Here is a 27,827-nt window from a genome sequence, read left to right as displayed (position 1 = left end):
TCCGCACTCGGAAGAGGAGCACGGAGCAACTGAAAAGGGGCGTTCCGGGGCAGGGAGAGTGGAGCTGCACACATGACACATCCAATGTGTCGTGCAGCAGTTTCCTCTCCTGCCCCCCCCCCCCGCTAGACAGCCAAAAATGGCTCTCTAGAGAAAAATAGCAAGGCAGAAGAGGCGTGGAGGGAACGATCCCCCCCATGCCTCTCCTGCCTTGCTTAGAATAGGCAGTCGACTCCAAGTTCGGAGGCAGCTGCCTATCTTGATAGGATTGCACCTTTAGCCTCCTTAAATACATTTGGTTCAGGGAAGGGTTAGGAAGTATTCGTTATCAATGCCCCAACATATGGGGCAGTATCCAAATCTGGCTGCATGCAAATGGGACCCACCGTCAGCACAGAGGGAGCTAGCGATTAAAGAAGCAACCCAAAACAAAAACTGCTCATTTCCAGACCTGGGTAGGTCAGTGGAGCTTGCAGAAGGAACCTTCGCTGACCTGTCCCAATCTGGAATTCAGTATTTCCACTTGTTTCCAGGGTTCCTTTTTGAACCACTAGCTTATCTGTTGCATGAGCAGGCACAACAGAATGAGCAGGAGTGCAGCAGCAGTATTGGATATTGCCCATGGGTTATTAAAGCTGAAGCAACAACATTGGGTTATGGACATTTTCACCATATCCAGACCAAATTATGAGAGCCAACTAGTTAAAGAAAATCAGAGCAAACTTTGTTGGTATGTTGAAGGAACCTGGGGCCTAGGGTCTACACTTTACTGAATGCATTTTTCTCTTTTTCCTTTCCATTATATTTTTGATATGATACTTTTGTCATGCTTTTGGCTTGTACAATAATATGTATACAAATCCCAACTAGTTATACAAATTCATTTATGCCAATATTGTCTAATATGGCCTCCCTTCTTGAACCAAATCTTGAATTACCTTTCTACCCTCAAAAGGGCCTCATCTTGACTTCACTTATTCAACGGATTGGTGCTTGGTTAACCCTCACCCCCTGCCGCCCCAAAAGTGTGCTAGATGAGAGGTAAAAAGCCACTTCTTCAAAGTTTTATGGTAACTTAGAATCATGACAGTTACATCTTTATAACTAGTAGTTGACAGTTACAAAGCAACAAAAGCAAGTCAATATACACCATATGTACAACTTGACATACAAATTCTGTCACAGTTAGCTGCAGTGGTGGGACTCAAATTTTAGGATTTACCAGAGGTACAAACTTTTTTTGTCACAGAAAAAAAGTAGCAGGTATTTGCCTGGTTCCAAATAATCTTGCAACTGGTTTTGCATGTTGAAAGAAAGTTTGGACTGGTGTTTCTTAGACAGCACCTCCCACCCCCAACACACACATAGCAAACCTTTGTTGAAACTGAGCAGAGTTTCATAGGTAATCTGTGTTAATAGCAGCCCTCCCACGCCTTCAAAGAAAAGAAGAAAAATCCACTTGGCATGTCAAAGACCTTGGGTGCCCTTAAAAGAGGTTTTTGGATCCTGCCCATTATACCCAATAGGAATTTTCATGTTTGTTGTGTAGTCCAAATGTAGTTTTAACTCCATATTGTTGTCTAACAAAAAAAGACTACATGAACTCATTAGAAAACAAGTGTAATAAACACAGAATTAGCCAATTTCTCATTTCTAAGCTTCTAGAAGTGCCACTTACTGCTCCTAGCTAGGGTGTCAAATAATTTAAAGAAATCTTCATCTGCTACTCATGGGTTTTAGTGGATTAAAGCTGCATACATTTGCATCCAAGAAAAAGCAAGCAAGCTGTTCTAAAGATAAAAGCATCAGGCTGGATCCAGACTTAATCATGCTTAAAGGGGACTTACTGAAATCAATGGGACAAGTTATTCATGACTATGTTACTGATTTCACTGGGTCTACTGTAAGCATGACTAAGCCTGGATTCAACTCACTGTTCTTAATTACATATAAATCTGTTGCAGCATGCGCCATCTTGGAAGAGGCATTCCCCGTTCTCTCACACATGGACAGAATACCTCTTAAAGATGGCACTTGCCATCTACAACATTTGTAAGTATTTAAAATTCAGCACGTTTAAAAAATCTTCTGATCTAATTATCAGGGGGCAGCTTTTTAGTAATTTTTTTTTTCCAAAATTGAATTACATGTTGCATTCCAATTCCTAGCGCAGTTTGAACTGGGTGGAAATCTTATTTTATGTTAAAGATTCACTAAAAGAATAATTTTATTCTCACAGTGAAAAACAGTGGTTTGGACTGCAAGGACCATTTACAGGAACATCGTGTATTTGAAAATAATTTAATTTATCATCTCCAATGCATAGTTCAGAGTACATTCTAAAGGGTTTTCTCTTTTTTACACTTAATGAGAATGTACACTTCATAAGACAAAAAAATCAGCAAGTCACAAGTATTCATTCCTAACATATACACTGTAGTGTTTTAAGCAAGGCAAACATGAATTACATGTGTTGCAGTGTACTTGTATACAATATCTAAAAATCTTCAGTGAAATGACTCAAGACCTCTATTTTACAGCGGTTACAGGTGAGCAGAAAGCACTGCAACAAGGTCGTTCTCATGGTGTCCAAATCATCCGCTGTTTATGCATCTTTTCTCTTGATGATCAGTGGTCCCACATTGTCTCCCGTTTCATCATTATGCTTTGTGTGAGACCCATCACATAATGGGAACTGAAGGGGGGAAAATATATTAAGCGGCTTTAAAAGCACATTTTCTTTAGCAAAACAAGGCAAAGAGCAGTTCATAGGCAGCAAAGTAAATCCAAGAATGTGAAAAAAAATTGTTCAGACCATCCATCTAAGACAGGGGTGGGCAACCTTGATGTTGAGGGCCACATTGCTTGGAGGTAATTTGCCAGGAGCCGCACACCAGCAGTGGACAGGGCCACATCCAAAAAAATGAGCAGGCCCACAGCTTTTCTCTTTTTCTGACTCCCCCAATTTCTCTCCCCTCTCCACTCTTTCAGGAGGTCTGAACTGATCGCTTGCAGAGTGCTTTTGTAATTAGGTCGAGGGCTGCACGCGACCCTAGGGCTTCAGGTTGCCCACCCCTGGTCTAAAAATCTAGCAGGAAAACAGGAGGTGAGCATCCAAAGTAGATCACAAAGAAGAGAAACGGGTTCTCAGGACACAAGATAGAACTTATTATAAGAAGCCCAATGCATTCTGGCCTTTTTTCTTATTTTAGGCCTCTTATTTTCTTATTAAATTTTTCTCTTATTTTAGAACCGACAGGATCAAGAGTACCTTCTTTCCTACCCTTTAACTGATCTCTCACTTTGGAAGTTAGACAGGTGACTACCAGAGACAGTGCTTGATAATGGTACCAACTGTGGGACTCCATCTCCAGGCACATTCAAAAATGTGATTTCCTACTTCAGCTTATATGGATTGCTAGCAACCATGGTTGACTGCCAGGTAGATACAGATGATTAATATTTACTGTATCTTTTTTGGCCAGAGACTGGAGTTCCAGAGGTTGAACAACAAGGGAAGACGAACATATACTAAATGCAGCATGTTACTCTTCAGTTACACGAGCTCAAGAGGAGACAAGCACAACTTCCCCATATGGAATACTGCTAAGATAATTATTTCCAGAATCAATGGAAGAGCCTTTCCTCAGCACCCACCTCTTATCAAGCTATTTCTTCTGAGCCTTCATCATGCACCAACAGTAAGTATTTTGGTTCTGCTGGGTTCAGCAGACACAACCATAACAAACAAAAATTACAAGAGGTTGGCCATTTCCTTCTCTTACCTTCTTAGACCTCCAACACCGGCAGTACACAGCTTTCTCCCCCAAATCTTCCATATCAAATGCATGAACTACCTTTGGATTATCTTTCTGAATATGGAGGTTTACCATCCCATTACAGCATTTGTCCTTGCTGAGAAACTTTTTGTAAGCAAGATAGCCAACAGCTGCTGCTCCTGCAGCAAATGTGACTGCTGCAACCCATTCGACTGAAAGAGAAAGATGGAGAAATTGTCAAAAGCATCCATTGAGTACTTTTGTGCAAACAGCTGAGAAGCAAGAGCTACTGTTCAAGATGCTTCCCGTTTGTAACAGTTTTTCATTTGCTTCTCATACACAGTTCACGGGCCTCCCCCTTTCCTTCCATACTTAGGGAAAACATAAGCTGAAAGCAATCTGCCTCTTTATGTTTATAGTACAATGCATGTTGTGTTCAGTGGGGTACCTCTGAATAAACAAGACTGCTCCTGAAGTGTGCATAAGACTGCAGCCTTAAAGTGAACTTTTATGCATATCTACTTAGTATTAAGTTCTACTGAGTTCAATGGGATTGCTCCCAGGCAACTGGGTACAGAATTGCAACATTAGTCTTTGTTCTGACACCAGGACATCACTAATGATGTAGATGACTTTAATGAGAGCATGTGTTAGGTTACCACAGAAAGGGAAGGATCGACTTCATTTGTTTTTGTAGACAAAGTAAAGAAATTCTGCAATACTAGAAAGCAAGTATTTAAAACCTCAAGGAAATTGTGAAACTTCAGTGGGGAGGGGGAGAGAAGAAGTGTTAGACCCTAACAGTTTCCAAGTTGGTAATGCTTTTGACCTTATTTGTTAACGTCGTTCTTAAGGAGCACTATAACAAGAAACAAATACACTAAGGCTAACATAGCTATCTAGAGATATAGGATGAGATAAAAGATACGGAAACGATGCTGTAGGAAGAAAAGACATTCCAGTATTATGTGGATGATAAAAATAAGTTCACCAGTCCAATAATGTATTAGTAATCCATCACTGAGGGTGGACAATCCAAAATATTCATGTATCACCGCCCTTGATGCAATACATCAGGAATCTCAAACCTCTTTCACCACAAGGGCCAAATTAAATTTTGGAGAAGTGTTCAGGGGCTGCATTCCAGTGGCGGGCAGGACCAAAATACCAGCATATCATAGTTTAAAGCTCTTACTGCCAGTAAGAGGCAGCCTTAGGAGAGGCATTTCAAGCTTTCAGAATGGGAAAAAAACATGTATAGGTCAGGAAACCACCAAACCATCAGTAGTCAGAGGAATGGGAGCGAGACCAAGGGAAGGGGATGTGGGCATCTGGGAAACCCTGGAGGGCTGGAATAGGACCTGAATTGGGCCAGATTTGGCCCACAGGCCTGAGTTCTACACCTCTGCAATAGTTTACTAGCTTAGAAGCTGACCAAAGGTAGGGATGTACAAAGCCCTGCTTACCTGGCTCTGCCAGGTTCTGCTGGGGGGGGGGAGGCGCTCCGTCCCTCCCCCCGGAATCCTGGCCAGCCGGCTCCACTCTGCAGGGAATCCGCAGAGCCGCCAGCTGGCTCCACCAGCAGCCGGACATCCAGCCGCTGGCTAGCAGGGATGCAAATGGCGGCGGCCGTAGCCGCCGCCTGCGTCCCTGAATTCAGCCATGATAGGCTACGTAAAGACTTACGTAGCCTATCACGTCTGGGTTAAAAAAAAAAACACATACGCAAATGGCGGCGGCTACAGCCGCCGCCATTTGCGTTCCTTATTTTTGGCCATCTTAGTCTACGTAAATATTTATGTAGACGAAGACAAGAAAGGGGAACGCAAATAGCATAGCGGATGCTATTTACGTTCCCCCTTATTTTCGCCATCTTAGTCTACATAAATATTTACATAGACTAAGATGGCCAAAAATAAAGAATACAAATGGTGGCGGCCGTAGCTGCCGCCATTTGCGTAGGCGTTTGTTTTTTGTTTTTAACCCAGACGTGATAGGCTACGTAAGTCTTTACATAGCCTATCACGAATGGGGGGGGGGGGGAACAGACTGCAAATGGCAGTGGCGGCCGGTCGGAAGACCAGCCACCGCCACCTCCGCCGGAGCCGCCGCCGTCCAGAACATCCACCCCAGGTAAGTCTCGTCCCGGGGGGGATCCGCGGGGGGGGTGGCAGGCCATTCCGCCACGGAGTTTGGGGGGCCGAATGCACTGGCATTCGGCCTCACCGAGATCCGTAGCGGGATTCTCTGACATCCCTAACCAAAGGTGATTAACCTTGCTAACAGACAGATGTTTCCTGATTAACAATTCTAAAGCATGTTTACTTGAAATTTAAGTCCAATAAGTTCAATAGGCCGATGTTTAGGGTGGCAATCCCACAGCTGCAAATCCTGGGCACACTTGTTTAGGAGCTACCTTGTCTACACTGTCATTTAATCACAAGGTATTCAATTCATGAGTTCCACTAAACTTCAGAAAGTAAATTAAGGCTTGGCCAGCAGCTCACAAAAAAAATTCAAATAGCCATCCTAGGAGATGCTGCTCTGCAGCATACAGGACAGACAGGGGTCCCTTGAAACAGATGGGAAGTCAGAAAATTGTATTTCATGGCAGACAACTTGGTGAGGAAAGGAATTCCAGAAGGCAGGAAGGTTGACCCTCACAGTGTGCACAGAGGCGATAGGAACACTTCTATAATACATTTATTAGGAACTTTAAAAAAAACCACACAGCAGCGAGCTTGTCCTTGAGTTTTGTCAGAGAACTCTTCTCAGGCTTAATGTTAGAAAGAGGTGGGGAGGTGGAAAGAGAAAGAGTTGTTTGTGAAGACATAGTGGAAGTCTCATCTATGATATGTTATATTCTCAGTTTAGTGATTCAGGAAGACTGATTAGTTTGTGCACAAAATACTTTGGTGCAACCTGAGATCTCTTTATATTGAGCACAAACACTAAGCTTCCTGAATAACCATCCTGAGGATATAACATAGTGCAGATGGGGCTTCTCTCATACCCTAAAACGGCAACATCTTTTTTATTCCCCCTCTGTCTGCCAAGAAAGGAGTTCTATGAACCTAAATCTTGTTCACTGCCTGGTGATTTTTAAGAGATCCTCATAAGTGTGTTATGCTATGCTCCCATTTGAACTTAGGTACGAGGTTTTATTTCAAAGTACACACAGCTCTAAATGCACAGCCTCATAGGGCAAACAGTTCACAACAAGTGCTAACAAGGCAACAACAAAAGATACATGAACTCTGACCACAGTACTCTGCTTCCAATCATTCAACACAAAGCTGAAGTGAGACCGAGGAGTGCTGCCAAGGGAAAGAATACACAAGAACAATGGAAAGAATACACAACAGAATGCAAAGGAAATTGGTGATAGGGAACAAAGGAAAATGTATATGATGTACCACGTGCAAAAAGAAGCAGACACAAATACCCACTCAAGGAAAAACAAAGAAGGGCAGCTATAACACACCTGTGCTGTCAGGGTGCCCACAGACACCCGCCTCAGAACTCTTGACACATGTCTACCAAAGCTCTTTAACTCTGTAGCATTAGATGCTCTAATCTAATCAGCATTAGATGCTCTAAGACAAGGAGTGGGGAATCTGGCCTGCCCGGGGTTCCCTCGAAGGCCACACTGCCTTCTCCTGGCCCATCCCCATTCCCCAACCACCAATAATTTGATGGTTTCCTGGCTTTTGCGCAGCTCCCCCCCCCACCCCGGCAGCTATTTTAAAAGGTTGAAATTCCTCTTCTAAGACTTGAGTTACTGGCAGTAAAAGATTTAAGCTACAATATGCTGGTATTGGGGGTCCACCAATTTTGCCTTTGCACCCACCCCCAAGAGCTTCTCTGAACTGTATTTGGCCCTTTCCAAGAGATATAAAGACTCTGAAACCAAGGACTGGAATGGATCAACTTGATGTCCCCATCCTCCCTCATTTCTTCTCTTGAAAATCAGATTTTTTCAGTCATGTTTTTAAAATATTGACTGGGTTTGGACGATCGTGATGAGGAAAGAAGACATCATGGCTTCTCCCCCGGCCTCTACAATTGGCATTTGCATAATCCTCTACGATGCAGCATGGGTTAGCGTGCCATCTGAACCAGGTGTGGTTGTAGGTGGCTTTGTACCCATCCTAAAACCCACAACACGCAGTAGAGGTTGTAGGATGGGTATAAAGCCACCCCACCATGCCACACGCCCAGTTTGGACAACATGCCAACCCATGCTGCATGGTGCGTTTATGCAAATGGCCAATGCACAGACAGCACGTGCAGGGGCAGGAGGAGAAGCCACGATGGCTTCTTCCCCCGTCACGATCATCTGAACACAACCATTGTTACAGCTAGTTACATTGCTGCAGAATACTAGATCCAACTTTTTAGTGCTACTACCTTTGACTGGATTACTCAACAGGCAATTCTCCTAGGATGTGGTGCTGGAAAAGTACTTTCAAATGTTGCAGAATATAGGATATCTTGAGGTATTTGGTACAATTTGCAAGTCTACCTAATATATTGTGAATGCAATATTGTGGCAAGGCCGTTATGTAGGCTCTGACACTTCTTGCTTCTCAGTTGCCTCAGATTTCTTCTGCAGCAAGTGAAAACTGATAAGTGCACAAATATCAGGGAACAAATTAACATGTTAAAGCACAGTTGAGAAGCTTGTTCCAATACAGTCCAATATTCAGTTTTCTGAAGCCAAAGCAGAATAAGCAACTACGTGTCTTTCAGACACTAATTCTGATTAGAAGAATTCTAATAGTATTTTCAAGGATATTTTATTTACTGGGATATAAATTCAACAGAGATGCTTGTTTGAGGTATATATTAGTAACACTGAATTCTTCAACAGAATTATAAAATGAAACTGAATGTCAAAATATACTGCACTCCTTTAATTAAATTATAGGGATTTGTTTAGCGAGCTTATTCTCTAAAAAAAAAAAAAAAGAATTTCCTCTGCATGATCACTCAGGCCTACTTACACTTGCCAAGCCCAGATAATAAAAACCTTCCATTTGTTTACTACAACACTGACAGTTTCTATTTCATGGAGGGAGAAATCCCATGGCCCGTAGACAGTATCTGGGGGCCATAGGATTTTTCGGATTCTTGGATCCGCTCCCCACCCCCTCCCAGCTGGCTTGGAGAGTACTGCATCAGCTGCCCCTCAGAGTTTGCAAAGGCGACCTCGGAGAGGGGGTAAAGGAGACATGCTGTTTGCCAGGAAGGCTGGGGAAGCCAGGATACAATATATTCCCAGGCCGCCCCAGCCTCCATCCTTCCTGCTCCGACATATCCCAGCTAGACAGGCAAAAAAGCCCATCTAGCCAAAACGCAGAGTGGGAGGAGCAGGGAGGCAAAGATGGCCTCTGCCGCTCCTCCCACTCTACGCTGGATGCTTGTACACATCAGCATAGGATTGCACCCTTAATCCTCCTCTTTTCCGTACTAGCAAAAGCTAAATACCTATGTATCATGGAATGTAGCCCCATCTCTGCCACTAAGCATTATTTGTAACCAATTGGACAGTAAGGGCATTTATACTTTTAAATGTCATCAATATGTCTCATGGTACAATTTAGTGTGTTACTATATGTAATGCATGTGATCCAGATTTAGTCATGTTATGTAATAACTAACTTAACACCCATTAATTTCAATTAATCTACTCAAGTGAGTATGACCAAGTCTGGATCTAACCCATTATATTTTCAATTTCTTAAGGGAGCAATTCTATCTGGATCGACGGTTGCCTCCGAGCCTGGGGGCGACCGCCTATCCAATGGAGGGAGGGAGGAGCAGATCTCCTCCTCACTCCCCCTGCCCAGCTTTCACAGCTAGACAGCCATTTCAGCTGTCTAGCTGTGGGACCTCGGAGCGCAGGAAGAAGCAGCCTGACGACAGGTAGGATGTGTCGTACCGGCATTTCCGTCTTCCCCACCTCGGCATGCCCCCAGGTTTTTGCTGTTCCGCACTCCTCTTCTGAGCATGGAGCCATTCCACACTGCCTACGAGGCGGCGTGGGAGAAGGTCAGTTCTCAGGGAATTGACCTCGGAGCATGGGCTCCAAGGTTGGTTCCCAGAAACCAACCTATCCTATGGCTGTCTAGCCTTTCACTAGTGGCCACAGGATTGCGCCCTAAATGTATTAAAGGAAGCACTGCATATATTTCAATTTCCCCCCAAATTTATATTCTTTCAACCACCACCAAAAAAAGCTACTATGTAGATACAAGATACGATGAAGGGCGAGAAATTTGCAAGGAACAACTGATCATTCTGAACACAGCAGGTAGGTCAGAGTGGACAAGGCAAAGTGAGAGCAAGGGCAAATGAACTGCCCTGAATGAGACATTAGTCCCAATGCAATACCAACCATTCAGAGTGGCAGGAAATCTCCAGTGTCTCGTGTAAGAGTCCTCCAGTCCTGCCAACCTTTTAGTACCCAAGATCTAAGGGGCAAAACAGACATTACTTTAATTCTGTGTCTAGCAGCTAGATCTATTTATTTATATATATATATATATATAAATTTTACTCTAGACTAGGTGCTGGAGGCCAATCTGGATCAGGCCCTCTGCACTTACTTGAGAATACAAATAAAAAATGTAGCTGCTGGATACAGATGTACAGCAATGTTTGTTTTGGCCCTGAGCTATAGCTTCTCCCACACAGAACATGACTATAAAGAATCAAGCAGGATTCCAGAAATGTATCAGTATTTAGAAGAGCCTAATTCATGTATCATTCCAGAACCAAACATAACATATGATCCTGCCTGAAGCAGCATGTTCACTCATGAATATCCTAATTTTCGTAACTCTTAACTGCACACAACAGAATTATTTAGCACTAAGTTCAGCGGGAAGTAAAATTCCTTTATGTTGCATTAGTATACAACCCTTGGCAGCTTTATCTTGTTTCCCCTCAGGCTGGGCTTAATCATCTTCTACTTGATAAATGAGTAAGTGAGCCTGGGAGATAGTTCACTTATCCAAGACCAAAGAAGAGCTAGGTCTCCGCAAAGGTTAGCCCTTCAGAATAGGTTTTGAAGCAGCCCTTGAACATGGGAAGCAATAAGCAAGCCTCTCAGCATGTGCATTGTGCCTTTCCCTCACTACTAATTAAAAGTCAGCCTTAGAATCATAGAATCATTTAATAGTAGGATTGGAAGGAGCCTACAAGGCCATCGAGTCCAACTCCCTGCTCAATGCAGGAATCCAGGTCACAGCATCCCTGACAGATGGCTGTCCAGCCTTGTCTTGAACGCCTCCAGTGTGGGAGAGCCCACCACCTCCCTAGGTAATTGGGTCCATTGTCGTATTGCTCTAACAGTCAGGAAGTTTCTCCTGATGTTCAGCTGGAATCTGGCTTCCTGTCATTTGAGCCCATGATTCCGTGTCTGGCACTCTGGGATGATAGAGAAGAGATCCTGGCCTTCCTCTCTGTGACAACCTTTCAAGTACCTGAAGAGCAAAGTCATATCTCCCCTCAGTCTTCTCAAGGTTAATAATGCTAATTAACTTAATGGTTAATAATTCTCAAGGCTCAACATGCCCAGTTCTTTCAGTCTCTCTTCATAGGGCTTGGTTTCCAGTCCCCTGATCATCTTGGTTGCCCTCCTCTGAACCCTCTCCAGCTTGTCTGCATCCTTCTTAAAGTGCGGTGCCCAGAACTGGACACAGTACTCCAGATGAGGCCTAACCAGTGCTGAGTAGAGGGGAACTAGTGCTTCCCAGGATCTGGAAGCTATGCTTCTATTAATGCAGCCCAAAAGAGCGTTTGCCTTTTTTGCAGCCACATCACATTGTTGCCTCATATTCGGCTTGTGATCTACAACAATTCCAAGATCCTTCTTGCTTGTAGTGTTGTTGAGCAATGTATCCCCCATCTTGTAACTGTGCATCTGGTTTCTTTCTCCTAGGTGCAGAACTTGGCATTTATCCCTATTAAATGTCATTCTGTTGTTTTCTGCCCAGCGCTCCAGTCTATCAAGATCACTTTGAATTTTGTTCCTGTCTTCCAAAGTATTAGCTATCCCACCCAATTTTGTGTCATCTGCAAATCTGATCAGCATTCCCTGCACCTCCTCCTCCAAGTCATTAATACAAATGTTGAAGAGCACTGGGCCCAGAACTGAGCCCTGTGGTACCCCACTCATTACCTCTCCCCAGTTTGAGAAGATCCCATTGATAAGCATCTTTGAATCCAATTCTGTAGCCAACTGTGGATCCACCTGACTGTTGTTTCATCTAGCCCACTTTGAGCTAGTTTGCTCATCAGGGTATCATGGGTCACTGTGTTGAAAGCTTTGATGAAGTCGAGGGATATTAGGTCCACAGCATTCTCCCAGTCCACAAGGGAGGTTACTTGATCAAAAAATGAGATCAGATTCATCTGGCAGGATTTGTTCTTGACAAATCCATGTTGGCTTCAAGTAATCACTGCATTGTTTTCAAGGTGCTTACAGATGGATTGCTTTATCATCTGCTCCAGAATTGTCCCAAGGATTGATGTCAGACTGACTGGTCTGTAGTTCCCAGGTTCCTCCTTTTTACCCTTTTTGAAGATAGGGACAACATTAGCCCTCCTCCAGGCATCTGGCACTTCACCCGTCTGCCATGATTTCTCAGAGAATCGACATTGGCTCTGAGAGTTCTTCTGCCAGTTCCTTTATTACTCTAGTGTGCAGTTCATTTGGCCCTGGAGATCTGAACTCAAAGTAATTAGGTGTTCCTTGACCATATGCCTATTGATCTCAAACTGCAATCCTTCCCTTTCAGCTTGTACTTCACCTTTGCCAGGGGGGTCATAGCCCCTCGTCTGGGAGAAGACTGAGCCAAGGTAGGAATTGAGCACTTCTGCCTTTTCCTTGTCATCTGTTATCATTTTGCCATCCTAATTTAATAGCTGAACCACCATTTCTTTCCTCTGCCTTTTACTATGCACGTAGCTGAAGAAAGCCTTTTTGTTGCTTTTAGCATCCCTCGCTACCCTCAGCTCGTTCTCAGCTTTAGCCTTCCTGATGCCATCCCTGCAATTCTGTGCTACCTGCCTGTACTCTTCCTTTGTTGCTTGGCCTTCTCTCCACTTCCTATGTGTGTCCTTTTTTTGTTTTCAGGTCATCTCTAAGCTTTTTGTGAAGCCACATTGGCTTCTTCTGTTGTCTTCCACCTTTTCTTCTTGTTGGAATTGTTTGTAATTGTGCCCTCAAGGCATCAGAGATAAAGAACTTCCAGCGTGGCTTTTAGGTAAACTTGCAGCCTCTTCCCTCAAGAAGATGAACCTGAAACTTACATCTTCAAAAAATGAAAAGGGTGGACCTTGAACTTACATCTTCAAAGCGCCACACTAACTAGTTACTAGGGCACATTTTGTCTCAAAAACTACCCGAGTGTTAATAAAAGTGCATGAAAAAGTTCACTGAAGCGTGAGCAGCGAGTGTCAGAAGGTCAAGGAAGTCATCTTCAGATCATCACGATCAACTAGAAAGCTCTCCCCAGCCCGCCACATGTTTCGTTTAGTCAAATGAAATAAATCCTGCATAGCGAGGTGATCCCTTCGCTGAAACGTGTTGTGTAATTCCGACTCAGAAGCCGGCCGGCGTTTTCTCCTTAGCTGCGCACGCAGCCACGAATTGCCTAGTTCGCAACGCAGAAGCAGGCACCAACAATGTAAGCACGCCAGGGGCTAGGAACGGCAGCACGCCAGTTTAAATGCTCGGCGGCGTGGAAAGCCCCGCCCGAGGGCTCCTCGAAAGCAAACAGGTGCGACGGGAGGGAAGCGTTTGCTCAACAGCCCCGGGACACCGTTGCTGCTACAAACCACAAGTCGTGCTGCACAGCGGTGACCTGTGGAATTAGGGCAGAACACCCCTCCAGTTTTTTTAGACTACAACTCCCATAAGGCCCCAGCCAGCATGGCCAACGGTCAGGGCTAGTGGGAGGTGTAGTCCAAAACATCTAGAGGGCACTAGCTTGCCCATCCGAGGATTAATGCAACAATACGATAGGCACCGGGGGGGCGGGGGGGATTCCTGAAGGTCAGGAAAACCTTAGATGCCGCAAAACAAGTCAGGCTTTAAAAAAAAAAAACACCCCTGCTCCCTCCGCTTACAGCCAGACTGAGCCTTGAAACTGCACCCCCACGTCAGTAATACACTAACCGAATAAGAGAGAGAGAGATCTGCCGGGTCTTTCTCCCCTTCCTCCTCCCCCCACTATGATGTGCAGGTTTGGGAAAGGAAAAGCCACCCAGTCCACAGGCCCGCGTTAAGGCAACAAGTACCGCACTAGCAAATCCAACCAAAAAAGAAATGAAAAGCGATGCCAGGCACTAAGAAGGGTGCCTCCATACCGGATTGCACAGATGCTGCCAATCCCCCACCTGCATACTCTTACCCCTCACGGAACTATTACACCCGAGCCCCATGATTCCAGCCCCGATCACGCCGCGCGGCCACGCTCTGCGACTCGAGTAAAGGACACGCGAGGTGGGTGGGCCAAGGGAAGTAGCATCGAGGAAGCTGCGCCTGCGTATGAGGGCGTTCAACATGGCGGCAGGGGACTGCCTTTGTTCTTAAAGGGGCAGCTCGAAGAACGATCGGAGCCCAGCTTTGCTGAACGGAGACGCGGTGGAATCTGACGCGTGCAGCCGCACTGCCACGCTTCATAGATTGGCTAGGCAGAGCTAAGCACATCCCAGCGAAAGGGACTGTAACGAGCCCGTAGTCTTCCAGCGTTCAACCAAGCGTGGTGTAGTGGTTCGAGCAGCTTTCCTTGAACCTGGTGTCCTCCAGATGTCTTGGACTACAACTCCCAGCATCCCCCAGCCAGCCATGGGAGTTGGGGTCCAACACATCTTGGGGGATGCTGGGAGTTGTAGTCCAACACATCTGGAGGGCACCAGGTTGGGGAAGGCTGGGTTAGAGTGTAGGACTAGGACTTGAAAGATATGTGTTCAAATCTCCACTCGCTCTGTCGTAAAGCTCACTGGGTGACTAAGCCAGTCACTCTCTCTCAAGCTAACCTATCTCACAGGGTTGTTGTGAGAATTAAATAGGCAGGGAAGGAGAAACAGTGTGCATCACCCTGAGCTCCTTGGAGGAAGGGCAGGATATAAATACAATAATCACACTTCAAAAGTCTCTGCTCACCTATCAATAAGCTTATCTCTTGCCAACTGTTTTCCATTCTTTACAGTCTCCTGTGCCTTTCTGGCTGCAAATCCAGGCATACTTACATGAGAGTAAGCCTTAGTGAATTCAATGGAATTTGCTCCTAAATAAACATCCATATGTTGTTTATTTATTTAAAATATTTCTAGGCCACCTTTCAGGGCAGGAGCCCTCCCAGATGGTTGAGCTGTAATCCCAAGAATACTTACCTAGAAGTATTCTTAAAGAAACATACTTTGAAATATGCAGGACTACTTTATATAGCTGGTAAAGACCTCTGTAAGGAAATAGAATGATAACCCTAAACTTGCACAAACACTGTCAGAGCAATCTATGCCATCTTCTAATATCAGGTGTGTATGTGTATGGGATAGTGGGAGCTACAATCGTGATCAAAGGGAAATTTGCACATGCTCAGTGTCACCCTCATCTTTATTATTTTGTCTTTACAGCATGTTCCAGGTAGGCTTGCCAGCTCGTTCTGGGAAAATGTTCTGCCTTGCAGAGATGTATGGCAGGCAGAAAATCCAAAGGTGCAGCTTTCCCTTCTATGATTGGAGATGCTTGTGCTTCTTGATTTTCTGCCTATCATTCAGCAGCTAAAGGCACAGAACTTCTGGCAGGAAGAGAAAAAAAAGATTTGCTGCATTCAGTAGATTCTGCGGTATAAATCAAGAATCCATGGATGCATCTCAATTCACTGTGCGTTGTCAGATTGCTTACACAGCACTGAAGTATGCTTTCTAAACCAACATTATTTTTTATGTGAGATGGTAAAGGTTTCACAAAGCTCTCTCAGTCTGTGTAGCCTGTCTCTCTGCAGGCCAGAGGAAGGGGTTACTCTTAACTAGCTCCTAGTTCCTCCCAGGAAGCACAACACAGGCTGCAACTAGTGCAGCCTCTCTGAATCTGGTGCCCTCCAGATGCGTTGGAGTATCATCCCATCATCTTCAGCCAGCATGGCCCATTTGGAGGCAAGCACCAACTTCCAACTACAAACCATTTTCTCTCTTTTCCCCAGAATGCCGCTGGGCCCCAATGGCATTCTTAGAAAAGGGAAGGTGAGGTAGCTGGAGATTTGTTTTTTGGTGCCCTGCTTATTTAACTTATATGCAGAGTACATCATCAGAAATGCCGGGTTGGATGAATCAGTGGTCGGAATTAAGATTGCTGGGAGAATTATCAACAACCTCCGATATGCAGACGATACCACCCTAATGGCAGAAAGCGAAGAGGATCTCAAGAGCCTCTTGTTGAGGGTGAAAGAGGAGAGTGCAAAAGCTGGTTTGAAACTCAACATTAAGAAAACGAAGATCATGGCATCTGGCCCTAACACTTCCTGGCATATAGAAGGGGAAGAAATGGAAGCAGTGACAGATTTTACTTTCTTGGGCTCCAAGATCACTGCAGACGGTGACTGTAGCCATGAAATTAAAAGACGCTTGCTCCTTGGGAGGAAAGCTATGGCCAACCTAGACAGCATAGTAAGAAGCAGAGACATCACCTTGCCGACAAAGGTCCGTCTAATCAAAGCTATGGTTTTCCCAGTAGTAATGTATGGCTGTGAGAGCTGGACTATAAGGAAGGCTGAGCGCCGAAGAATTGATGCTTTCCAACTGTGGTGCTGGAGAAGACTCTTACGAGTTCCCTGGACTGCAAGGAGGTCAAATCAGTCCATCCTCAAGGAAATCAACCCTGAGTGCTCATTGGAAGGACAGATACTGAAGCTGAAGCTCAAATATTTTGGCCACCTAATGCGAAGAGAAAACTCTCTGGAAAAGACCCTGATACTGGGAAAGACTGAAGGCAAAAGGAGAAGGGGACGGCAGAGGATGAGATGGCTAGATAGTATCACCGATGCAATGAATATGAACTTGAGCATGCTCCGGGAGAGAGCGCAGGACAGGAAGGCCTGGCGTGCTATGGTCCATGGGGTCACGAAGAGTCGGACACGACTGAACAACAAAAGCTAAACTGTGAAAGACAGACAGACATGCTGCTGCTTAAGCTTGGCGAAACCAGGGTGTGCCTTGGGTTTATTGGAAGAAGTACTGTCCTGGGGCAGTGTTTTAGTTTGGGGGTTGCCTGGGGGTGTCTGTGTGAGGTGATGTTTCTCTATTGATACTTTTTCTTCTGGGAAATGAATATTTTAATATCAGGCATTTGGTTTGGCAGCCAAATTTACCAGCCTCTGCCTTGTACTCAGTTTCTTGGGCAAGTTAGGGCATAATCCTATCCAGATGCCCATCAGCCTCTGAACTCAGAGACCGATGGACATCCTATGCAGAAGAGGAGGAGCGCAGAGGCGATCTTTGACTCCGCTTTTCCCGTTCTGCATTTCTGCTAGATGGATGTTTTTGCCCATCTAGCTCGGGCACTGCAGAGGAGGAAGGAAGGAGGTTGGGGAGACCAGAGGATTCTTCATAAGGTGACCTCCACAGTCCCCTCCGTCCTGTCCACAAAACCACTCCCTTTCACTCCTCTCTGAGGATGCTTTTGTGAGCTTGGAAAGGCAGCCGGTGCGGTTCTCTCCGCACTGGCTCCAAGTGGGAAGGAGAAAGGAGCTCCAACTCCTGGGTCCGAGGTCAGAGCACTGTCTCCAGCCTCAGATCCAGGAATCCAAATTGTCCTATAGCCCCCTAGACACTGTCTAGGGGCTATGGGATTGCTCTCCTCCTTGTCTTTTGTGATTAGCCCAGCCCCCATGATAGCCATTTTGTGGTGATGCCCACAATAGTTTTTCAAATGGTGAAATGTGTCCATGGGCCCAAAAAGGGTTTGCATATAAAAGCCAAAGCCTGTGGGCAAGTGTATGCTGTCTTTTTCAATATATTGTTTTTTATATTTTGGTAGTGCTGACTGTAATTTTTAAAATTTCTTTATATATTTGATGTTCTTAGGCCATTGATGTAGATTTTTATATCAACATGCATTTGGATTAGTGTTATGATTTGTGTGATATATGTTGTGAGATCTTGTAATTAAAGATCCTGTGCAGTGCTTAAAATATATATATACTTAACTTTTGTTTTAGGAAGGGACCCTGCATTAAATAACAGTAGTAGCTTTAGCCTTTTAACACCTGTAATAATAGGAACCAAACAGTTCTGAGAGTTGGTGGATGGAGGAAGGCAGTTCTGGAAAAAGCCTTCAGAAACAGGTCAGTCAGCCTTCCAGAGATCAGTTGTAGTAAGAATTGTATAATGCTTGTTTGTTCTACCCTTCACTCTCCTGCAGTATTAAGTGCCACAGATGTTTGCTTTAACTGTGGCATCACCATTACATAAACTTCTGTCCAGCATGTGGAAAAGAGTACAGAAAATGTGGCAAATGTAATCACTTTGCTAAAATGTGTAAAACTAGTTTCAAGACAAAGATATATTTAAACTGGAAAAAGAAATGGGAAAACCATGTGATCCCTTCACTGGTAGTATGAATCTGGTACAGTGAATTATTTCATTCTGGAAGATGAGTGGTGTGTGTTTATCTTAAATTATCACAAAACAATGAATTCAAAAATTAGCACAGGGACACAACTTAATGCAATGCTTTGAGAAAAATGCAATGCCTTGGGGAAAGAATTACAAAGCATGGAAGCGGAACCACTTAACATTCAATAAGATTAAGAACATACTCTGGGGAAAAGACTGCAAGTGTTTGGTAAATGTAATCTGAATTGCAAGTATAAGGACAAGGCAACTCAGCGACAATTCCAGGAAATAGATTTTGATACAAATGCTGTACTGAGTCTACGGCTGTGACTAATTTAAATTTAGTAAAATGAGTTAATTTAACAGAAACAGACTCAGAAGATCAGTGGAATACTGATATGGATTATAAAGATTGCATATCAAAGCAATATGCACACATACCACCTGTTATTAATGCTCAGGTGGCAGTAATGGATAATGTTCAAAAGGAATTGCTGTATGGAAAAACTGATGGTGACAGTAAAAGTAGAAACTACTTGCAGAGTAGGTCAGTACAAGACCAGTTAAGAATATGTATATGCCCAAGAGATATAAACAAAGCATTTTAAAGAAGGCATTTCCAGTTGTTTACTATGGAAGAAATGATCAGCAAATTAGCAGGAACAAAACCATTTACAATACCTGATGCCAGCAGTGGATCTTGGCAAATTAATTCAGATGAGAAAAGTTCCAGGCTATGTGTATTTAATATGTGTTTTGGAAAGTACAGATTTACAAAGTCATAATTTAGTCTCTCTCCAGCTCCAGGGGTATACCAAAGGTCAACTCAACATACATGAGGGTCTTTATGGTGTTACCTGTTAGACTCTAAAACAGCAGACATGGGAGGAATTCAGCAGGGGGGACATACAACATGTGTCCTGGGGCCTCATGCGGCCTGTTGTGTACACCTGTATTAGAGAGAGAGATCTGGTATCCAAAAATGGCAAAAGACCAGACAAGAACAGAGATTGAAGCAAGTTCTAGACAGGTGCTGAAAGAAGAACCTGAAACAGAATAGAGGGAACTGCAAATTTGTCATGTCAGAAATTAAAGGATCTTCATTAAGGATTGTGTGTACTGGACTAGTGAGTCCATATGAATGTGTGAGTTTTATGTATGGCTATTTTGTTGGGAAAACTGCATGAGAGAGACCAGTGCTTACAGTTCGTGGGGCATTTGATTGGCAAGATATCAGTAGTTTTAAAATGTCATCAGCTTGTGCGTTCCACATAATTCTTTATCAGGAAAAATGAATATTTGGACCATTAAAAAGTGGCTACGTGCCTATTCCAGCTTTCAGTTTGGGTTAATTCAGACAAAATGTTTGCATGGCTGCTAATTAGACTTCCTTGTGGCCAGAGGTAGATCATTTTCGCTGGATTTCATCTGATAGAAATGCAAGTAAATTGAAAATCCAAGTTAAACAATGCAATAAGCACTATCTCCTGCTTATAGGGTTCAAGCTATTAAGGGTACAATTCTATGCATGTTTAGACAAAAAAAATGTCCTACAACTCTCAGCATGGCTGGCTGGAGGGATGCTGGGAGTTGTGGGACATTTTTCTGTCCAAACATACATAGGATTGTGCCCTAAAACCACAATCTAATAAGATAATAAGTCTCACTGAACACAGTGAAACTCACTTCTGGGTAAACATGAATAGGATTTCACTACAAAAAACAAATTGCTATTCTTAAACCATAACTAAATGTATGGAGTATATCTAAAGCCAATATGTTCACATCAGCTATTCATGATGACGAGCTCCCATGTTAAAATCACATCCTTTGCTATTTTAGGCGGAGGTGAGACCACATTTGCTATTTTAATTCTTTCCTTTGATGTCAAATGCTCATTTGCATGGAGAAAGGCAAACCTCCCCCACCCACCTCAAATACCACAGTGTTGGTTCCGCTGTTGTCGATCCCACAGAAATAAACCTTGGAGATCCATCCTCCTCCTCATATAATAATACCAATTTGAGTCTTCCTGTACTTATGCCTATGTAGGCAAAACCTATGCATAAGATAGACTCAGGGTAACTCGAGGTTTTCAGAATAGAATGGACTGGCTAGAACAGGAGGACAGGGACAGATAGATATAGATAAAAAGTAGAAAGGACCATTGTCTTCATAATTTACTTCCTGGTTCAAACTAAGCTATTTTTAAATGTCCCCAGGGAAGGAAATGAGAGTTGCCCATACAAATCAACAGAGAAATCCAAAACTCTAACGTGGTTAGGACTGGGCGCCAGTGTGTCTACCAACTCTCACCCCTAACAGGTAACAACAAAGAGAAGAGTTCCAGCTCTTTCGAACTCATCTAGTGTGAAACACTTAAAAAAAAACCTTGCTACTGCAAATTCCAAAACAAGTGCATTTCATTTTCCATATAGCAGGTTAGAAAGGGCCATGGCAGGGAAAATGTGGCTTATAATAGACCTTCAGCAGGTCAGGCTCTGAGTAGTTTTGCAACAACCTTGCAGTATTGTCAAGCAATTATTGTAGTTTGGGGTTTGCGCTGAAGCTGAGATATCAGTTTACAGGAACCTGCAATGTTATCCATTGCTTTTATCCTCACACTGCATGTTGGGCAGAGAACAATATACCACAAGTGTGCAGTACAGTTCTCTGTTATATTGCGCTTTGGAGTAGGGATGTACGAAAGTCACTTACCTTTTCGCAGATTCTGTTTGTGGGGGGGGCACTCCATCCCTCCCCCCGGAATCCTTGATGGGGGGGAGGCGATCCGGTCCTCCCCCCCGGAATCCTCGACAGTCAACTCCAGGCTGTCCGCAGCTGGATTTCCGGCCGCGGACAGGCTGCTGCGGCCGCCATTTGCATCCACCCAGGCAGCTGTGATAGGCTACGTAAGAATTTATGTAGCCTATCATGGCTAACCAAACAAAACAAAACAAAACCCCCAGCGTACGCAAATGACGACGGCGGCCGCCATTTGCGTTCCTCTTTTTTTTGCCGTTTTATCTTACGTAAATATTTACGTAAGATAAATCGGTGAAAAAAAGGAACACAAATGGCGGCCGCCGTAGCCGCCATTTGCGTACGCTGGGGTTTTGGGGGGGGGGTGGTTACATAAATTCTTACGTAGCCTATCACAGCTGCAAGGATGGCAATGGCGGCGGCAGCAGCCCGGCCACAGCCGGCCAGGAGACCAGCCGCCGGAGCTGCCACATCCGCCCCAGGTAAGTGCCGTCCCGGGGGGATTCTGCGGGGGGGGGCATTCCACCACAGATTCTGGCCTCACTGGAATCCATGGCAGAATTCTCCACCATCCCTACTTTGGAAAGCTGTGCTGAGAGAGAGTAGCTTACAGCAGCTCTGCAAACATAGTCCACTGTTACACTGCAGGTCCAAGATGAGGATGAGGCTGGTTTGGAATCTCAGTATATACAAAAAAAAAGTCCCACACCTCTCAGGTTGGCAACAATAGACTTATCTACTTATTTCTCAGAGCACCTCCCAGGCCAAACCCAACACTCCATTTCCTGCAGGAGCCTCATGTTCCACTGACCTGTGTGCAGATAGGTTGCACTTTTAGATGTTCAAAAGCTATAAAAATTGTACATGCAATAAGACCCAAGTTAGATCAGGGACCCCTGTCTTTGATGCTAACTTTTTTTCCCAACACACTTCACTGCAGGCTCAGGTAACACATGCATGCCAAGGATAAACATCAATACATTGTATATACTGTTTGTATATACTACTAGTGCTCTCCGTTGGAACCATACCACCCCTGTACAAGAGGGAGGTATCAGTTGGCTTTGGGTTTGTGGTAGTACAAAAAGTGTTGCAGGGGTTTGCGGTAATACAAAAATCTCCCCCCTCCCCGCAAAAGAACCCATCTAAAAGGGGTGGAGGTAAAAAAAAAAAACCCAAAAGGCCCAATGAAAGCCGAGTGTGCTCAGTGGCCACATAAATAAAGTGGTCAGCTGTCGGATGTTGTTGTGCAGTCGTTAAGTCGTGTCCGACTCTTCCTGACCCCATGGACCATAGCATGCCAGGCCTTCCTGTCCTCCTCAGGCTGAGGTTAGAGTGACTGCTCCTACCTGGAAGATGGGCTGTTGGCTAGGGATGGGTTGCACCTCACAAAGGCTGGGAAGAATGTGTTTGGACACAGCATGAAGAACTTCATCAGGAGGGCTTTAAACTGAATCCTACGGGGAAGGGAGATGTAATGTTGGGGGTAACAATGGACGTAGGCGCATGCACTGCAATGGAGAGAACAGCGCTGATAGCGCCCAATAATAGTCTTCAGACACATGTAGGAAGAAAGCCAGACTATGAAGCACATGGTCTTCGATGTCTATATACTAATGCCCAGAGTATGGGAAACAAACAGAATGAACTTGAACTCTTAATACAGGAGGGAAATTATGACTTGATAGGTATAACTGAGACTTGGTGGGATGACTCTCATGACTGGAATACAGCAGTTGAAGGATATAACTTGTTCAAAAAGAACAGGAGGAACAGAAAGGGAGGCGGGGTTGCACTGTATGTGAAAAATACATATCTCTGCACAGAAATACAGGAGGAGGAGCTTGGTAGCCCCATCGAGAGCATCTGGGTTGAAATAAATGGAGCAAAGAATAAAAGGAACCTGGTGGTCGGAGTCTACTACCGGCCACCCAGTCAAGGAGAAGCCAAGGATGAAACTTTTGAAAAGCAAATAGCCAATGTTTTAAGGAAGCATGATGTAGTAGTAATGGGGGACTTCAATTTCCCCGATATTTGTTGGGAGACAAATTCTGCAAAACATGGCCCCTCCAGGAAATTCCTGACTTGTGTGGCGGATAACTTCCTCCTACAGAAAGTAGAGGAAGGAACTAGAGGATCGGCTATCCTTGACTTGATCCTAACCAACAGAGATGATTTAGTGGATAAAGTAGCAGTTACAGGAACTCTGGGGGAAAGCGACCATGTTGTACTTGAGTTCTTGGTTCTAAGGGAAGCAAAAGCCGAGTGTACTCAAACGCGTACCCTGGATTTTAGGAAAGCTGATTTTAATAAACTCAGAACAATGATCAGTAAGGTCCCATGGCAAACAATGCTAGCGAGAAAAGGAGTCCAAGATGGGTGGGAACTTTTAAAAAAGGAAATTCTCAAGGCACAATCACAAACAATTCCAACAAGAAGAAAAGGTGGAAGACAACAGAAGAAGCCAATGTGGCTTCACAAAAAGCTTAGGGATGACCTGAAAACAAAAAAGGACACATATAAGAAGTGGAAAGGAGGCCAAGTAACAAAGGAAGAGTACAGGCAGGTAGCACAGAATTGCAGGGATGGCGTCAGGAAGGCTAAAGCGGAGAACGAGGTGAGGTTAGCGAGGGATGCTAAAAACAACAAAAAGGCTTTCTTCAGCTACGTGCATAGTAAAAGGCAGAGGAAAGAAATGGTTGTTCAGCTATTAAATAAGGATGGCAAAATGATAACAGATGACAAAGAAAAGGCAGAGGTGCTCAATTCCTACTTTGGCTCAGTCTTCTCCCAAAAGAGGGTCTATGACCCCCCTGGCAAAGGCGAAGTACAGGCTGAAGGGGCAGGATTGCAGCTTGAGATCGACAGGCATATGGTCAAGGAACACCTCATTACTTTGAATGAGTTCAAATCTCCAGGGCCAGATGAACTGCATCCTAGAGTAATAAAGGAACTGGCAGAAGAACTCTCAGAACCGCTGTCTATTCTCTTTGAGAAATCATGGAGGACCGGGGAAGTGCCAGATGACTGGAGGAGGGCTAACGTTGTCCCTATCTTCAAAAAGGGTAAAAAGGAGGAACCTGGGAACTACAGACCAGTCAGTCTGACATCAATCCCTGGGAAAATTCTGGAGCAGATCATAAAGCAATCCATCTGGAAGCACCTTGACAACAATGCCGTGATTACTCGAAGCCAACATGGATTTGTCAAAAACAAGTCCTGCCAGACAAATCTGATCTCATTTTTTGATCAAGACACCTCCCTTGTAGACCGTGGGAATGCTGTAGACATCATATACCTCGACTTCAGCAAAGCTTTCGACAAAGTGCCCCATGATATCCTGATGAGCAAACTTGCTCGAAGTGGGCTAGATGAAACAACGATCATGTGGATCCACAGTTGGCTACAGAATCGGACTCAAAGAGTGCTTATCAATGGGACCTTCTCAAGCTGGGGAGAGGTAACGAGCGGGGTACCGCAGGGCTCAGTCCTGGGCCCAGTGCTCTTCAACATTTTTATTAATGACTTGGAGGAGGAGGTGCAGGGAATGCTGATCAAATTTGCAGATGACACAAAATTGGGAGGGATAGCTAATACTTTGGAAGACAGAAACAAAATTCAAAGTGATCTGGATAGACTGGAGTGCTGGGCAGAAAACAACAGAATGGCATTTAATAGGGACAAATGCCAAGTTCTGCACCTAGGAAAAAGAAACCAAATGCACAGTTACAAGATGGGGGATACGTGGCTCAACCACACTACGAGCGAGAAGGATCTTGGAATTGTCGTCGATCACAAGCTGAATATGAGCCAACAATGTGATGTGGCTGCAAAAAAGGCAAATGCTATTTTGGGCTGCATTAATAGAAGCATCGCTTCCAAATCCCGGGAAGTACTAGTTCCCCTCTACTCAGCACTGGTTAGGCCTCATCTGGAGTACTGTGTCCAGTTCTGGGCACCACACTTTAAGAAGGATGCAGACAAGCTGGAGAGGGTTCAAAGGAGGGCAACAAAGATGATCAGGGGACTGGAAACAAAGTTCTTTCAGTCTGAAGAGAGACTGAAAGAACTGGGCATGTTTAGCCTTGAGAAGAGAAGACTGAGGGGAGATATGATAGCACTCTTCAAGTACTTGAAAGGTTGTCACAGAGAAGAAGGCCAGGATCTCTTCTTGATCATCCCAGAGTGCAGGACACGGAATAATGGGCTCAAGTTACAGGAAGCCAGATTCCGGCTGAACATCAGGAAAAACTTCCTGAGTGTCAGAGCAATACGGCAATGGAACCAATTACCTGGGGAGGTGGTGGGCTCTCCCACACTGGAAGCCTTTAAGACGAGGCTGGACAGCCATTTGTCAGGGATGCTCTGACTTGGATTCCTGCATTGAGCAGGGGGTTGGACTCGATGGCCTTGTAGGCCCCTTCCAACCCTACTATTCTATGACTATTCTATGATACCTGAGGGAAGCTTTTGAAGGCGCAGATCAGGTTGACTGTCAGCTAGCCCAATCCACTCGTTCAAAGCTCGCTTTGGGTTTTTTTGTTTTTGTTTTTACTAGAAACCTGAGATCCACCAACCGGAGCTTGGTGCAAAACACATACACTTAGAATTCTGAGTCCAGAGTATCTTCCACAGACAAATCCATTCCTGGTTACCCAAAGCTTCCTTCATTTCAGCAATTTCCATAGGGGTAGTCCATTGCAAATAGAGTCTTGTGGTTTAGGCAGTAATTCTATACGCCCTTACCTGGGGGCGTCCCACTGAACTCCATGGGGCTTCCTTCTGAGTAGACATGCATAGGATTGTGCTGTTATTCTGGCATCAACTTTTGTGAAGAGGACTACAGTCCACGAAAACTTATGCCAGATTAAACTGGTTAGTCTTTCAGGTGCCACAAGCCCCACCCTTTTTTATTTCAGCCGTCGAATTTAGGGTCGGGGAAGTCATTTGGTTGCTGCAATTGTTAAGCAACATTATGGTTAAGAATATCGTTTAGCCAGAAATCCTTGCCAACCTACTGCAGTCACTCAGAGCTACTAGCAGATCTGGATCTCCCTTCCGCCTCTCTCTGGACTAGCCTCCCGCCCGAGGAGGACTGAAGACCTTTGAAGGCGAGGGGCCGGTTGGCTGTCAACGGGCCTGATCCACGCCTTTAAGCCTCCCCCTACTGTGGGTGCTGGGCACAGTAGTGGGTGCGGGCTCTGACGGCTTCTTACATACACAAACCATATTTTCTTTTTGGGGCCCCACTTATAACTTAAATCCCAAAAATTCTGTGGTCACCAACTACTAGCAGCCGCCGACATTTTCGATCCGCGCAGTCTTCGGCAGAACTGTAGGCGGCGCTGCGTGGGCCGCCCGGCCCTCTGGGACTACATGTCCCAGAATGCACCTGGGGCGGGAGGCGGAGGACAAGGTGGGCGGGGTGTGTGGGCCATTAGCAGAAGCGGAAACAAAAGACCCATCGATTGGGAGCGGAGAGGCACCTCGGCTTCGGCCTTAACACGCCCCGCGAGAGCCCGGCCCCCTCCTGGAGCAACCAACGCCGTCGTCGTCTCCTCCTCCTCCTCCTCCTCCTCCTCCTCCTCCTCCTGTTTCCCCCCCCCTCGCGGCTTCCCCAGACCGGCCCGCCCGCATCCCCGGCTCCCCATGGCGCTGAAGCGGATACAGAAGGTGAGGGCACCCGAGTGGGCCGGGGCGGTCTGCCCACCGTCCGTTGGGACCCGGGTGAGCTTCGAGCCGCCCGGGCCTGAGCTTAGTACCTCAGAGCGGGTAGCGCAGGATTGGGCTGAGGGGAGAGTAGATCTCGCGATGGGGGCAGAGGGAAGAGAAGGAGTCATGGCGGGCGGGGAGGGGAGGGGAGGGGAGGGGGGGAGAGGGGCCTGTGCGAAGGGGTTTTAGGTCCGGGGGCTGCGGAGACCACCCTCTTATTTTTCTTTCTTGAGGCCAAGGTACATAGTTCTATAGGCAGCTTCCTGGCACCTTGCAGGAGCCTCTGTTTTCCTAGGATGGTTTGGCAAGTGCTTGAGATCGTGCTTAGTTAACCTTTTCATTGTGCTTTAAACAGACTCTCCTCTTATATTCGCAGTCCTTAGCAGAGTATAGCGGTACAGCTTTTCCTGGACTGTTCCACTTCAGGTTGTGGTTGGGGTGATCCGTGTGTGTGTGTGTGTGTGTATTCTCCCCCATCAGACATGCAGAAAACTAGCATGTCTGAGGGTTTCGCCTGCCTCCTTCCTGGAATGCTATATTCTCTTTAGCACCCCCACCCCCCGAACATTCATACATGGAAACTCCAAACCGCTAGCAACCTCTAGACACAAGTACTAAGGCTTTCCTGGACTGTACTACTTCAGGCTGCTAAATGTAGAAACTGGCACAAAAGTGTGCTTGGTAAGAGCATATTGAGAGGTAACTAAGGCTGTTGTTTTTTTGACACTGCTTCAGTGGTCCTGGAGCTATTTCTCCCCACTGCTGATGTAGTGTCAGAAGACTTATGCTGCAGCTGGTCCCCATGCCAGGTCAGCTCTTGGGGAAACTGGGTTAATGCTGGTATAGCTGCAGCCTGGGTTCTGTCTGCAGTGTCTGGGCTTCTTGCATTACTTTGGCCAGGCAGGAAGGACTATTGTTGCAATGGCTCCCATGTCACTGAGG

General features: G+C 45.2%; 2 protein-coding genes across 3 annotated transcripts in view; one reads left to right on the top strand and one right to left on the bottom strand.

Moving 5' to 3' along the window:
- Positions 1–791: 791 nt before the first annotated feature.
- CISD1 (CDGSH iron sulfur domain 1) lies at positions 792–14,286 on the bottom strand. Of its 2 annotated transcripts, XR_014789394.1 has the most exons (4): positions 14,204–14,286; positions 3,786–3,991; positions 1,935–2,695; positions 810–1,821 (listed from the first exon to the last, which is right to left on the bottom strand). XR_014789394.1 is itself a non-coding variant. In XM_084845639.1 (3 exons), the coding sequence occupies exons 1-3, from the start codon at positions 14,232–14,234 to the stop codon at positions 2,606–2,608; spliced, it is 327 nt and encodes a 108-aa protein (XP_084701765.1). In that variant the 5' UTR covers positions 14,235–14,286; the 3' UTR covers positions 792–2,605. The 2 variants fall into 2 exon arrangements, 1 of the variants encoding a protein (XP_084701765.1); XM_084845639.1 differs by having other exon boundaries at positions 792–2,695.
- Positions 14,287–26,612: 12,326 nt separating this feature from the next.
- The window catches only part of UBE2D1 (ubiquitin conjugating enzyme E2 D1), a 43,034-nt gene continuing 41,819 nt past the window's right edge, over positions 26,613–27,827 (top strand). The window contains exon 1 of the mRNA XM_084845640.1: positions 26,613–26,846. Coding sequence (XP_084701766.1) covers positions 26,823–26,846 — 24 coding nt within the window. The 5' untranslated portion in view covers positions 26,613–26,822. The remainder of the gene's footprint in view (positions 26,847–27,827) is intronic.

Source organism: Heloderma suspectum, chromosome 3, assembly GCF_057233095.1.
Source record: "Heloderma suspectum isolate Gila_16-S chromosome 3, 16-S_ref, whole genome shotgun sequence".
NCBI lineage: Eukaryota > Metazoa > Chordata > Lepidosauria > Squamata > Helodermatidae > Heloderma > Heloderma suspectum.
The sequence above is the reverse complement of the archived record's forward strand: the minus strand, read 5'-3'. Positions and strand labels throughout refer to the sequence as shown.

What these genes read in the sequence shown, in the direction of transcription:
- CISD1 (XM_084845639.1), bottom strand. Translation starts at nt 14,234, where the DNA reads ATGGGGCTCGGGTGTAATAGTTCCGTGAGGG. An exon ending in GTGTAATAGTTCCGTGAGGG is followed by an intron (nt 3,992 to 14,203) that starts GTAAGAGTATGC and finishes TTTCTCTTTCAG; the next exon opens with TCGAATGGGTTGCAGCAGTC. An exon ending in GGTGTTGGAGGTCTAAGAAG is followed by an intron (nt 2,696 to 3,785) that starts GTAAGAGAAGGA and finishes TCCCCCCTTCAG; the next exon opens with TTCCCATTATGTGATGGGTC.